This window comes from Acanthopagrus latus, chromosome 7 (genome assembly GCF_904848185.1).
Source record: "Acanthopagrus latus isolate v.2019 chromosome 7, fAcaLat1.1, whole genome shotgun sequence".
In the NCBI taxonomy this organism is placed as follows: domain Eukaryota; kingdom Metazoa; phylum Chordata; class Actinopteri; order Spariformes; family Sparidae; genus Acanthopagrus; species Acanthopagrus latus.
The window spans coordinates 24,876,761-24,892,219 of record NC_051045.1 but is presented as its reverse complement, the minus strand read 5'-3'; the positions used below and the strand labels follow the sequence as shown (position 1 = coordinate 24,892,219).

At 42.1% G+C, this 15,459-nt stretch overlaps 1 protein-coding gene and 1 non-coding gene across 8 annotated transcripts in view; one reads left to right on the top strand and one right to left on the bottom strand.

Moving 5' to 3' along the window:
• Window positions 1-15,459, bottom strand: part of LOC119022961 (plexin-A1-like) — a 294,058-nt gene that overhangs the window by 47,079 nt on the left and 231,520 nt on the right. For all 7 annotated transcript variants that reach the window (XM_037104478.1, XM_037104481.1, XM_037104479.1 and 4 more), the window contains 3 exons: window positions 14,641-14,808; window positions 5,362-5,455; window positions 3,388-3,624 (listed from right to left, as the gene is read on the bottom strand). In XM_037104478.1, the coding sequence (XP_036960373.1) occupies window positions 3,388-3,624; window positions 5,362-5,455; window positions 14,641-14,808 (499 nt within the window). The remainder of the gene's footprint in view (window positions 1-3,387; window positions 3,625-5,361; window positions 5,456-14,640; window positions 14,809-15,459) is intronic.
• On the top strand, window positions 6,388-6,460 carry trnar-ccu. Its single transcript has one exon. It is a non-coding gene; the product is annotated as a tRNA-Arg (tRNA).

Sequence of the window (15,459 nt, the reverse complement as noted above, 5' to 3'; positions counted from 1 at the left end):
CAATATTGTGTAACTACTTCCAATTTGACACACACTTTGTCTGTGATGGAAATGGGGGAAGTCAGTGGTGTGAAAAGAGAGAGGAGCCACGTAACATCGGGAAAAACAAGAAGCAACAGGAGGAAAGACGAACACAAAGAAAACAAGATGGATAGGAAACGTGGCGGGAAAACATCAGGACGGCGGGCGCGTGGAGGGGAGACAGCGGAGAAAAGATTACGAGAGGGGCAGAAAGAGATGAAAGGGATACACTCCGAAGTGAGGAAGCAAAAGAAAAAAAAAGGGATTGAGCTGAAAAAACAGAGCCGGCGAGCGAGCGAGATAGACAGAGGGAGGGAGAGAGAGAGCGACAGAGAGAGAGAGAGAGAGAGAGAGAGAGTAGATAGCTGTCGCGCCTCCCGCTGGCTTAGCAGTGGGACGCAGAGACAGACTCCGTTTTCCAATCCCATCGTCTCTGCAGGCCGCCACCCGGCCCCGCTCTGCAACCCTGTAAACATGCATCCCATTCCATCTCGCAAACACACACACGGAGTTCAAGCCACACACGCACTCGAGCTGGAGCCACACATGGAGCTGTTGCCGCACACACGCGTGACAGGGAAGAAGCATCATGTGGGGACACGATCTCAAAACACACACACACACACACACGCGTGCGCGCGCGGGGAAGCACTCACGAAACACACCGAGACCAGATAAATGTTTTCTCTCTTGCTAACACACCTCAGTAAAAACACAGCCGACACTTCAGATGAGAAATTAATTGCGTGGCGAGCGAGGCGCACGCGTCTCTGAGAAAACGCAACCCCCACATCCCGACCCCCGCCAAATTGCATTTTTGTCCATCTCATCAGCGCTTCCAATGGGTAGGCAGTTCCGCCGACAAGCCAAGCAGGAGATTTGGCAATTACTGAGAGACTCTTTGCTAATAAATTATCATTTAAGGAATAAATGACGACGGTTACGCCGCTTTCAATCTCTTCACGGAAATAAACAGCGTAGCACATTCTCTGTGATAACATAAAGAGATAGTCAGGGCACATTCTGGATGGAGACAGAGGCACTGAACACTGGATTCAATGCATATATAACATGTCAATGTGACAACGATCGGAAGGAACGTTAACATTGTTTTGTCCTTTCATAGGGCAAAGTGTAAACTCATGGAAGATGAAGGAAAACCATTTTGCACGACGTAAACTGTACAGCCCGGAAAGCGTCAGCACTGAAGAAATTGTATTCTCACCGTTTAGATCTATCCCCAGTCACTGATCTGCTGGCTACTTCACCTACTCTGGCATTAGTAATAGCATGTATATGTATTACCTCCGAAGCAGCCACTCTAATTCCTCTCCAATCACTCTTTGACTAAACATTGCAGGTGAGCTCAGTGAGATAACACTCCGGCACATACACACAACTCAGAAATAGCCAATTCATTTCATATACTTATGTCCAATCACTGTTAATGAAAACGAAAACCAATATAATCCAAATCTCCTGGACCGTAGGCCCGTGTGCTTCCACGCTGCCCTTCCAGCGCTGGAAATTAATTACACAAATTGAAAGGCCCTGTTATTTAAGAGGGCTCGAGGCTGCAGAGGAGGATGGCAGTCAAAGAAGTTACTGTTAGTAACTGAAGGACAGAAAATGGCCTTGGAAAGGTGTGGACGTTTGCTTTCAGCTTTCAATTATGAATTTGTGAGATTTTCTTTTGCCCCTCTTCTCCGAGAGACCTTGTAAACACATTTGCAAGCTTTTTTTTTTTTCATTTCTTGTGTGAAAAAGAAAAAGATGTTAGTGAATGTGTGTCGGTGTATGTGGGCTTTGCCATTATTAATACGTGATGGGTTCAATATGTTTGAGATGCCTGTAGTCAACCTGAAAGCAGAAAAACCTTGGGAGAAAGAAAAACATCTAGCGCTACCTGAGACCCAGGTTCAGATGAAATATTGAGGATGTGCACAGCCACACACACACACACACTGCATTTTAACACTTTTTTGTGTAGCCGCTCGGCATCAGTATTCTGTTAAAAATCAATATTTTAAAAGAACATACAAACTATACTATCCATATTATTGTTGACTAGAGATACCCTTAACTCTGTCTACAATAAAAGAACAGCAGCCTCTTCCTGTTTTTCACTGAAAAGAATTATTTCTTTACGTGAGGGAAATGACCATCAGTAACCCTCTATCCTGTCCTCCAAACAACTGTCCCTGAGCCCATATTATCTGATCCAAGCATTCCACAACTTACTGAGTCTTGAAACATGTGTTTGAAACATGTTGCTGCCCTCACATTCAGAATATGCATATATTTACAAAAATCTGTGAGGTTGATGAAGTACAACATGAATCATGCTATCTTTGTCTTGTTGTTTTGAAATGCATATGTCATAAAAGGATTAGCAAATCATCAAATTTGAAAAGTCCGTCATGCTTCCGATTTCTCCAAGCTACCTAGCTTACCGAATACAGAGGTAATCGATCCCGATATTACGCCAAAGGCCAAATAAAACATCACAAGCCTGTAGAGCTAAAGGTTAAGTTTACAAGCAGCCACATTAACAACTAGTCCATCCCCAGTGTAGCATAATACATTGTGGAAACCAGATGCTGAGTTTGGGGTGAAAATGAAATGTTTCTGACTAGAAATGAAAAGTCTGCATTTGTTGACCGCTGTCTGAAGTTGTTTCAAAAGTTAACTAAAAATTGTGAGTGGTAATCTGCCATTATGACCTGCATATGTGGTTTGCAAGAGCAGAATGACTGACAGGCGTAGGAACAAGCTCTGTGAAAAGGTCACTTCAGAACATTTCCCATCAAATCTGACATGAAGGTTCACTGTAAGTTTGAGGGATGATCAAAACATCCATCTTGACATTAGCTAAACATCAGCTCACACACGCATAACAGTATGATATTAATTCATCAGTTGGGCAGACATCAACATCTGATTAAAGGTTAAAGAAGGGGCAAATGTTCCAAATCTTTCCATCCACTACATGCACTTTTGTAGATGAGTTAAAGGCAATGTAAGGAACTGCTTATCTAACTGCTAATCTAACACTGAGCATCAACTAAAAGGGAATTTAAATCATCTGCAAATTTGGCTCCTTTTTAAATGTTGAGATAATGTAACAGTTCTCCGTTCTGTGTAGGTGTCGGTAGCCCTATTCCCACTGAATACGTTTTCTAAAGGCAGTGCACTTAAGACTTCATTTTCACAGCTGCATTGTAGAACAAGTCCCTGACAAGTTAAAACATTGTTTACAAAGCTCCCGGCTTGCAAGGTAAAACCTTAGATCAGAGCACTGATGAAATAAATTGAAACGTACAGGGCAGAGAAAAGCCTCTCAAAAACAACACTTCTGTCTCTGACCTTGAGAATAAGTGGCGAAGTGGGCTTGAGCTCCAGTATTCCAGAGGGACTCAGTGGCTCAAACACTGGGTCTGGGTAGTAGCTGAATGTCTCGTTGACCACCACCAGAGCGTTCACGTTGTCCATGTAGAACCCGATCTCGTCCGGGCCGGTGCCCGTCTCGGCGAAACCCAGCTCTGAATCCGCCACCGATGGAGCCAGACAGACCATGACGGAGTTGTTGTATACAGTACAGTTCTGAAAGTGAGAGAGAGGAAATTTATGGCTTCTGATTTGAATAAATGGGAGAATCTACTACACATGTGCAGAGACAACTTTGTGTATCTCCACTGACTGTAGACACAAATCTAATTACTTTTCATCATAATATAGTCATAGTTCTGTTTAAAAGGGAACATTATGTATAAATCAGATGGCCCAGTCTTCATTTTAATTACTGACAATAATCCGCAGGCTATCATTTTCTCTTAACAGAAATCTGCAGGGTATAATAACCCTTCCTTTTTGTAAGTCAATGCCCTGTGAAACTGCGATGCTGTTATAGCTTTTGGAAATGTATATTGGTTGCAAATTTATGATCAACTGTTAATAATGGGCCAACGTTCTATGTGCCTTTGCTTGTACCTGAGATTATTTTACATCGTTGCCTTGGAGAGTACATGAAGTCACAGCCATGTTTGCCTCAATTTACAGGACTGCTTGGAGGACCATATCATTTGTTTTGCCTATACCATATGCTACAAATGTATTTTACATTGATAGCATGGTTAATTTAATCTCAAAGCTTGATCTTTTCCTAAACCTAACCAAACTGCATTTGACAACATTAATTACAGTCTAAACATCAAAATATGTTTTGTGTTTGTCATTTATTTTGAAGGCCTAACTGGATGCTCTATATTAACTGCTAACTTAAGTGCACAGCCCTTTTGTGTTCATAACTGACATTTGCTAAAGGACCAACATGCTGTATTTGATGAGTTTTTTACTGACAACATAGCTACCAAATCCAGTTCTAGCCTGTTAACACGTGATGATGCTCATAGTGACTGTCTACTCATTTCGAGCAAGCTGGCTGTCATGACATGAAGAAGAAAAGCTTTCTGGAGGGTTAGGAAAAATGTACTGAAAAATGTAAAACACTCTTTGGAAAAATGGCTGTCAGTTAAGTATTCATGATTTGTGGTAAATGGGTGACAGCATTATAAAACATCAGCATGGTCCTTTAAAGTGTAGCACTTTGATAAAGGGCTGTGTGGGATGCGTCGTATTGGCTGTTTGCCTCAATAAACGACGGCTTTATCCGCAGGTTGAAGTGCCGGCATATTGTTTGAAGCTCGTTTCTTAACCCTGACAACTAAAGAGCTTCAACTCACAGCGACAATCACCAAAGTGCTTTGTGAAACAGTATCTACAGATACACTTCAAACTCTTCAGATGGAACTTCGGGTTTTGTGTGGATATATTTTTTCTTTAACTTCTTTCCTGAAAAAGAAGAAAAAAAAAGAAAAAAGAAAAAACATTCTCTGTCCCTCTCTCTTTCACACACATACACAGTCTCTCTCGTGCTGTCTCTTTCTTTTTGCGACACAAACACTCATGTGGTGCGGTGACATTTGAAAAGCCATGTGGCCTGAGGTAGCGTCAGATGTCTGAAGCTGTAGCTGCAGAGAGAGAAGACGTGAGCAACACACAGAGACAGTCTGTCTGCCACCTTCAGCGGGTCTGTAGAACTAGCTGTCTGCAGACGCGCTCCTGTGTGGGGGGCTGCATCTGAATATAGTTGTTGGTTAATGTATGTACTGCACGATTGTGTGAATCTGGACAATGTATACTGAATATACTTTATGCCAGCTGTGTGTGCACTGGCTGTCTGTGAATGTGAACATGTTTGTCAGTCCATATGCCCCTCCTGTGTGTGTTTGTGTGTGGCTGGGTTTATGTGGCGGGCGCGGCATTCGCGTCAATACTCACGTGAAAGGATTCCGCCTGCCCATACTTGGCCCTGATCTTTGGTTCCCGGATGGTTGCGAGGTTGGTGCCGCTCACTGTCAGCAGAGTGCCACCACTGTAGGCGCGTAGAGGAAGGGAGCAGAAGAAGAACGAAATAAAGAAGAGGGAAAAAAAAACGTAAGTTGGCAAGACATGCTAAAGACGGCCTTGCTGGATATCGAGGTATGCCTCACTGATATAGGCAAAGTTGTGTTACTGCAGCTTGTGTCGTGATACATACAATACAAGCAGGTGTACAGCAGACTGATTTACAAGAGCAGCACTGTGGCAGTAAGCTGTATCTGATTACAATAGTGAAATTAGGATCCATCAAGTTTGCAATAAGTAAGAAATATAAATGATATGGTCTGCTCCTAATAGGACTTCATTGCAAATAACAAGCTGTGTAACAGTCCCAACTTGCCGCCAGCATCACATTTGCTTAACTAAGTTATGTTAAATATCACTGATTTGTTTTCCCAATAACCAAGAGATGTTCAACAGTAATCACTGTCTGGATTATCTAAACAGGCAAAATGTCTCCCACTAAATTTATTGCTACATTTATCTGCTACAAAAAAGTCAAAGGGCAGTGATCCAGGTGGAAGACGTGTGTCTAAAGTGCATGACGATGAGTCCAGCGACTGGGGCGCACTTCCTGTGGCATTTATTCTGAGTGCTGTATGTGGCTAAATTTAGGGAGATATATTCAGAGGGACTAGGGGAAGATTGTGGATGGTGGCGGAATAAAAACACAAAACAAATGAGAATCTGTACAAAATTTGAGCATAAGTGTTTTTTTTTTGTTTTTTTTTTAGCTCAAAAGATGTTTTTCCCTGTCCATGCCCACCTGTCCTTCCTCCTCTTTCTGTTCCTCTGATGCTGCCACAGTAGCATCAGGGGCCATTGTCATGTTATTCAAAAGAACACATTATTCCACTCATATAGTTGCTTTGTAGTTGGGCTCTGTGGATCAGTTCACAACTGGTCATCGTTAACTAAAGTGAAGCCCCAGTGGCCTAATGGATAAGGCACTGGCCTCCTAAGCCAGGGATTGTGGGTTCGAGTCCCATCTGGGGTGAATTATTGTAGTGTGGTTCCTTGATGTCAATGGGTTGGAAACATCCACTACTACCAAAATTTTACAGACAGTGGGGCCTTCTCCTCCGCCACTATCCAACCAAAGTCACACTAATAAAGCTCTGAATGTGTCAACAGCAAAATCCAACAAGATCAAACCTGGCTCGCTTCCGGTTACTTAACTCCAATGAGTGGGGCAAAAAGGAAATCCTGGATCACTGGGATCAATTAGCTCATTGTCAATTGACTGTTTTAACTCTGGACTTTGGATCCAGCTGCAAGCCTGTTTATGCCAGAGATCTTTGCCTTTTAAGATCTCTGTAGTGTTATCATGGATCCCATCGCTTGTCCCCATACCAACTGATCAAGCAAGTGACCACAGCATATTTTTATTTTTTGCAAAAACAGATTACGTACATTTTACTGACTTGTTCGGTATCACTGTTTTGCAACTTGTGAGGTGCACTAATTAACAACAGTTCAAGATGATGTTAAAGAAAAAGGTGATACCACTATTACAAATCAGAGAAGGACAGAACTGGTTGACATGGAAATGTATAAATTAACAATGGCATCAGCAAAATGTCAAAAAAATAACAAAAACGTGTAAAACTTTGATTACTGGTAACCTCAGCACTCACATAGCGTTTAGAAAAGTGTAGCCTGACCACTTTGAGGGAAGAAAATAAAGAAAGTTCAACCACACGTGTTTAGTGCTGTGCCCTTGGCATCAGGTAGGACTTAGAGATGAAGAGAGTTTATAGAGAATAGAAAGTATAGAATGAGAACACCAGGGAGCATATTTGTGAGTGAAAGTCAATGACAGAAAGGAGAAAAGGGGAGAATAAGAGGCAGAGTGAGAGATTTAGTGAGGGGGGAAGATCCACAGAGACACTCTACATACTTTAATCACAAGTCTATACACAGTAAATATGTGTTTGCCTTGAGTCGGTGAAGGTCAGCGGACTGAATCCAGTAAATAATGATGCCACAACTTGGCTGAAGCCCAAAGCTTCATTTTGCTGTTGAGTAGTGTGTGAAGGCAGACTCACACCTGCTTGGTGTAGAAAATTTCTATTTGGTTGAATCAATTCTAGAAAGATTTCACTCTTTCCTCCATGACAGCAAATGTGTGTATATTAGAAACAATGGCTGATTGCTTTGCAAATTCCACCAGTCAAAGTAGTTTTTGAAGTTTGTGGTGCACTTCTAGGAAAAAAGTAACCCCTCAGTGGTTTTCCATGTTTTCCATGTTTCCAGGTTTTCCAAAATGACTGATGGACTTGATTCCGTTGATGACCTCCCACAATGTAAGATTACTAGTGCTGAGAAAGGATCATGAGGTTCATAGGAAACATAAAATCTTTATCATAGGAGGACTCCTGCCACTTGTAAAGACAATGGCTTTGGTCTGTCCTTTTCATTGCTTCACCTAAAATGGATTTATGAGGTTTTCATGAAAGATGTTGTACTGTCTTGATACAGTGGCAGTTCCAACCTCTGAGTACTCTGTTTTCTGTTGAGAGATCACTTCCTTTTCATGGCTGCCTTGGCTATCTGTGCCTCTGAAAAATATAGTTTACAAGATTCCCCATCATATGTCTTTCTGCAGGCTTCTCACTGCCTGGAGGGGCATGCAGTAGTCTTTCCAACTGAAATGAAAGGTGGAGATAAAACCGTTTTTCTTGAAAAAAGTTATAAACAAAGAGCAGCTCCTTTACTGCACGTTGGACACCAAAGCATTTTCTAAAAGCGGGCAGTGGGTATTCAATGTGTATTTTGGGCCTTGGCGAAGTTTGGAGTTCAAACACCCACGGCCAACACCCACGGTTATGATATTTCACTTAAAGGAATCACAACTCTCTGCAGACATCTTACGGGGCTGGATGTGGAGTGTAATTCTCCGCTTAGAAATCCATGCGCCTGACTGCTGCCTCCTGCCTCCTCTATCTCGACTAAAAGATGGGTGTTTTTTTAAGATTTACTCCCTTTGTTGCTTTGGTATCTTCACTGGAAACAGCCCTCTGCAAGGGGGTACTTTCAAGTTAGGGAATTGCTTAATGTCACTGCCATGGCTTTTTTACTGTGCTAGTCTCTTCTCTGTGGACTGACTCGGCACTTGTCTCCTCTTATATACTCTTTTAGAATATTGACGATAGTATTATTGCAGACATTTGAAAAACAGAACTTGGTATAACTTGACCAATCAAGTCCCAAAAAGACTGACGAGAGCCGGCCCTATAAATTGGCAGCACTTTTACTTTTTTTATCCTTTCGACCCTACTCTTAATCGACAATTTCTCCAGGATCATTAATAACTTGGATGGCTGTGAATAATCCTGCAAGTCTATCCTTGTTGACTCCATGTGGAAGTGATGGACTTGCCACTTAAAGTATCCCTTGAACCTTCTGTCATTTGAGGCAAACATCAGGACTATTTTCACCAATTACCTTTGTATGCTGCAAGCGGAAGAGTGGTGACTTCTATCTATTACACACTGCTTCCAAAATTGTAGGGATTAAGATTGTGATGGCTAGAGCTGACAACCCTTTCTGTCCACACCAGCCATGCTAAAGACAGGACAAAGTATTCTGAGGTCTATTTGTCTGATTAGGAGGGTCGGACCTCCGTTTGGTTGTCAGAGTGATTGCAAAATCAGGGGAAGTTCTAGTGCTCTCTGCAAGGTCAGGTAACAGATCAAGACAACAAATTTCAAGAACCAAAGGGCTGACACTATGACTCTGACATTTCATTATAGTTGTGCACTAAGGCATTAGGCAAGCCTTTGTGACTTGGCTTAACAAGTAGTTCAGAGAATACCTTCTTCAACCCTCTGTTGCAGGAGAACAGGGCACATTCCTTCTGTTGGGTTACCATGTATTATTACCATCGATTCCTGCAATATGCAGGTGTCTTTTCATTGTAGACGTTAATGTGACACTTATGTAAAATGACTCAGCGTACAAAGCCTCGACAGCAGTGTAATGGTGATATAAAGCAGAATCTCTTTATGTCTTGAATAGTCTGGCTGTCTAATGCTTGACATTCATCTCTCACTCTGATCGAAATTCAGCAAGCGGTAATGATAAGGAAGGGAATGGAGAAGGTAGATACACCATCTCTGGTGTTGTTGATAGATAAAAGGAATCATGTTTGCTATTCTTCTCAGCTAAAGTTTTTTTTTTAAATGTCTTTCAGCAAGTTGCCCATTACTAGCTAAGGAAAATGCGCTATTCATCCCAACAGCACCATGTGTAAGATGTGATTGTAGATGTTATGGGGGCATCAGGTCTTTGAATTGCAGTTCAACGTGTCATATAGTATTACTGTCTAACAGACAGACATTTTGCATTTACTATTTGTTGCACAGTATTCCTGTCATTTCTGCTACAGTGCCGTAATCTTCAAGAGCCACATTCAGCTTTAGCGGCTGGAAGTGGGACACTTCAATTCACTATGGCTGGGTGCCATGAAGCTCTGCCACGATGTGGTAAAATAATTTAATATAAATCAAGTGTGTTCTGTTGAGCAGTCTAATTAATGTTAAGGAGTGTAAGTTGTAAAATTGTGTACTGTAACTTCAATCTAAACTATTTTAATGTTTTTTTGTTTTGTTTTTTTTTTATCTTATTCCACTTTGAATGCAAATTAGTTTCCTGATGTGTCACAGTGAGGAAATGTGCTCTTGGATTTTCCATCTTCTAGTTTGGACTGTTGCTGTGATTTATTTAGCATTTATTTGTTCTGTAACTTAATAACTGATATGTAAACTGCCAATATGTCACATTTCCTGTTAAAATAGGTTTTACAGTACAGTAGGTGCTAACAAAATGAGTTTTTTACTGTGCTCTTTGAAAGAGAGATGTGAAGACCAATAGAGCAGAGGCCACATTAAAAAAAAAAAAAAAAAAAGATTTCCTGTTTTAACTGATGTTTATGCCATTGCCGCAAATCTTAGGCAGAGTGCACTTATAGCACTGCTTGTCCTCTGCCTCCTCTCTCCTCCTCCCCTCACCCTCCTCCTCAGCTTGATGTATATTTGTGCTGAGTCCCTCTGTCCCTGTTGCTCCTCTCTTTGTCTAAGTGAGTCTCTTTAGCTCAGGTACATGCTTCAGGGAGCAGACAACAAGACAATCAGGATAAACTCTTGAAGATAGCTGGGGAAATCCAACCACTGTTGTTAGTGTTGCTCTCTGTCTGCTCTTCCTTCCTCTCTTTCCATCTCTGTGCCATCTTTATGTTTCAGCACTCCCTCAGCTTTCCATTTTCTCATCATGTCTTTGGTCCAATCCTCCTCCTACTGTCAAATATCAGACATTATTTTCTCTAATACAAGATGCTTGTAGACCGCCTGTAAGTTGACTGAAAGGTCTTGTTTTCATTACATTAAATGGGGCAAGATTAGCTGGACATTATTTGTCCATTATTTGTTATTTATGTTTGATTATGGCAATGAATTCAACACACTATTAGGGCAGCATTAATTTATGGCAAAATCAGAAACACTTGTAGATTTATAAAATTCATTGTAGCGAAATCATTGCCAAACATATTTTGTTTTTTTTGTGAACTTTGACACCAATTTGCGCTTTTCACAAACACCAGCCCATGGTACCAGCGCACATAATAGCTGTGCTGCATCATAATATGTTATTAAAGCTCTTGTGGGGCATAACATGTTCTACAAAGGAGGACTGATTTATCAACAGTTGTGGGACAAAGGTCAATTGTACAAATAATCTTTTTTAATAAACATTGTGTGTCCAGTTAGCATGAAATCTAATGAGCTTGTTAACAGATAATTGTAACAGCTTCTTTTTACCCTCCTGGGAAATAAATGCCAGGAAAAACAAAACGAAGCTTGAAAAGATAATGTGTCTGACAAGTGCTAGCATGTTCCCAGGTTGCTAGCAATAGCTTTCCAACTACAATAGTGGACCAAATTTGGCTGCCCCCTAGCGGGTTAGCTAGCTAGCATGAAGAGATTACTTTCACCTCTTCAATAACTCAGGGAAAAAATATAGGGGAAAAAAAAAGGTTTCCCTTATCATCCTAGTCATCCTAGAGAGTTACTGTGACCGACTGCTACCACCAGTTTGTGAATACACATATGGATGCACTTTGCTGTGCCACTTTCCAGTACGATCTGAGGTGAAATAATCCTTTCTGGATATTATGGGAGCTGCCTCTTTGTTCCCTAAACACCTATATTTACAACTGGCTTTAGGGCCTACCCAGTAAAACCAATGTTGTACTGGTTACCTCTGGGCAGCAGCACTGGAGTCTGCTTTATATATCCTGCCAGTTTGATTTGGATATGTAGAAATTGCTTCTCTAACCTCTGCTGCTGCCCAGATATCTTCCATCGGTATCCCAGATGAGCACTCCTCAGTGATTAATTTTTGAAATGTGCCGTCTTCTTCCTAAATGGAATATCAGCCAAGTACAATGATAATGCCCTGCACCCCTCCCTTTACTTCCCTTTTCTCTCCTCTCTGTCTTTTATCCACTCTTCCCATCATCACCAAAGCACAGTGATATTACTTCGCAGGCAGGCATGTATTCGCACAAAGTGTCTACCTTTGTGAGTCAGATATAAACCAATATGACATCACAACTGACTGGTTCGCTATACTTTCTACCTGAGCCAACATGTGATACTGCGAGAGTGGGCACTGGCTAAATGAAAGCTTCCACTAGCTGGAAGCAACACACACACCTTGTCTATCACTGTTTGTTCGTTGTTCCTGAACTGTGTGTGTGTGTGTGTGTGTGTTGTTTGGTGGTTTTTCTCAGCCAGATGGAGAGAGATCTGGGGCCAAACATCAGGGACTCTGGGAATCAGTAGGGTGTGCGTCTGTGTGTGTGCTTGTGTGTGTGTGTGTGTGTGTGTGTGTGTGTCTGTGTGGGGAATGGATGCATGCATGTGTCTTCTTTTATGCGGGATCATCACCCCAGGGCGAGCTTCCTCAAGAAGAACCCTAGTTTGAGCTGCAGACGAACATACAAAAACACCCTCACGGCAGGTGTGCTGGGCAGTGATTGGGCCTCAGCTGTTGCTCGGCCAGTCCTACTGGGCAGAAGGAGCAGGGCAGGATTCATCAACACTCTTTTCTAACCAGCTCTGCATCTATCTGCTACCATCTACTGATGAGTCACCACAGGGAAGAAAGCAACACAGGGCAGGACAGAAAGGAGCAGGAGGGAGGGAGGGAGGTAAAATGATGGGAGACACGCCAAGATGGCTGAACATTTCAATATCATGAGATTCATTTAGAGGACAGTTAATATAAAAAATGCAGAATACCAGAGAAAAAAAAAACATAGGGATTAAATGAGCCACATCATAGGAGTGGGTTCATAATAGACAAAAATGTTCTGAAAATACTGAATAGACCTAAAAGAATATACACTGATCTGCAACATCATTAAAGGAACAAACATGTCAAGTGAAGAGCACTGATTGTTTCATCATTATGCTATGTTCTGCTGGGAAACTCTGGGTCCTTGTATGCAGCATGATATGACTTGTGACGCACCATCCTCCCAAACATTGCTATAGATCAAATACACACTCATAGCAACACTTGAAGGCAATGGGCAATATGCCTGTCAAACAAAGAAAAACTGCTCAGGAATGGCCTGAGGAACGTTACTAAAAGCTCAAGGCATTGACCCGGGGCATGTGAGGAGTGACTGATAAGTTCATGGCTTGAGGTGGAAGGAGTCAATTTCAAAGCATCGAGCACATTTGTTTTTTAACATAGTCCCCTCTACATTTACACATTTAGTTGGTGGCCGGTGTTTTGGACTTCCAGGAAGAAGTCCACGTCAGTGATAATGTCATTATCACTGTCATAATGGAAACCACTGAACTCCCTCTTCATCCTGAAGACAAGTAAGTAGTCTGAGGAATGTTGGACAAGTTTAAATCTATATTCCTGGATGGCAGCCATTGCCACTGTGGACTTGCGGGGTTGTCCATTTTCACAGACAGTGCTGACTTGCAATTTTTTTAATTACTCAAAACAGAAATACCACTGAAGTTATTAACTTGAAACTTTCTGAATAATCACTCATAGAGTTGGACTGCATTTACATGGATTGAAAGCTGTATAATTCCTCTCCCTCTAACTTAGACCATGAGCTTATCAATCACGCCTCATAGTTGGTTCGCAGCGATGGTTGATGAGGCAGTGTGTGTCCAGTGGCATCCACATGAATGTCATGAGCCAAGGTTTTCCCAGCAGAGCACTGCATTGAAACAAGATGATCCATGTCATCCCCTCCACGTGTATGTCCTTTAAGTCTTGTGCTGATCAGTGTATAGATATACAATATAAATCAAATGCAAGTTGAATAGGGCTTCAGAAAAGCCACTGAGGTCAGAGCTTGGATACTAACTACTAACTGAAGTCCCTTGATGCCACTATATTTACATTAATGTCAAAGTCTTCGATGTGTCTCCTCCCCGGTGAAGCTCCTGTTATGTTCCATGATGAACAGTGGAGTGTCTTTATTTATCTAGCAGGGGATATACAGTACTGGCAGGCGGTGAAAAGCTGAATTTCAAACTAAGACTTGTATTAGGTTAGGCAGGGAACTTCAGTCTCGCAGACCGTCAGCTGATCAGTATTAGCTTAACAGCCAAACAATCCTTGGGCTGTATAACTTGACAAGCTGACTTTCCCCATTTTCCGATCACCCAAGCTGCTGCTACCGCTGATGATTTCCTCCACTAAAACACGTCTGGCTGGAGCCAGATGAAAAATCTCCGGAGGCACAGTCAATTTAGCTCTATCCAAACCCGCTGTCAGAGCTCTCATCTAGCATTTAGCTCTGCTCGGACTGCTTCAAGAACCCTTTCTGAAATGTGTCCTGCTAATGCTGCTGCATCACAAGCAGTGGTGCAGACGTCAAGGTCCAAACCTGGTCCCCAAGACACTAGCCTTTCAGAATGTCTGCCCTGCAGTCATTTTTGGTTCAGTACATTCATTGAGCTCTCTGCAGTCAATATCTACTGCTGCTTGAATCCATGTTGTTGCTAGAGTTACTCAAATTTCCTCTGTCAAGCAAACGCTGTTATTTGATGAGATGGTAAATTGCCCAAACACAAGATAATGAGTCATGCCACCCTGGTTGAGCTACTAATGGGAACTGAGAACATAAATGGACCTTACCTTGCAATGCTCCAGTCAGGTTCAATCCTCAGGACAGTGGGGTCCTCTGTGTAGTTGAACTTGACCTCTGGGTTTCTGAGCTCGGCATCGTCAATGTCCACCAACACAGACGCACTGCCCGGTGCTATTCCAGCTGGAGTAACGCACACTATCTCACGGGCGTTCCTCCTGGAAGGACGGACAGAGGCAAATTTAGAGGAAGGTGATCCCACACTTTAGACAGACAGCTAGAGGGTGGCCAAAATCAATGTCAGTCACACAACTGCTAAAAAGCCCTGTGGCACACTGTGGAAGCTAAAGTTAAAATGACAATATCATAAGACACTGCTGTGAACTGAAGCTGAAAGATATTCAGATTGTGTCTGATCACAGGAATTTCTAATGTACAGAGAGATCTGAGATACAAACAAGACACGAGACTTTAGAGAAAGTAAAAGTGGAGTGGAATCATTTCAGAGGAGTAGACAACCCACACTTCACCAGAGAGAACAGCAGAGGAAACTCTCAGCAATATCCCGCAAAGAAGCTGTCTGACAGAGTGTGATCACACTAAAAACAGAATTATAATAATAAAGACACAATTAGTACTTTTTTTCGTGCCAGGCTATTCCTTAAACACTGAGGTCCAAGCTGAAGCATTGACATATTTAATGACTTGCTCATTGTGCTTGTAATTAACAGTGTCCAGTCCGGGAAGCCAATTAGTCTCATTTTCTTAAATCCATAATGTAACCCGTTAACGTGATTAGATAATTCCACTCGCGACCAACGCACTTCAGTCACAAAGCCAGTCAGGTCCTGCTAAATGAACCCTCTCCT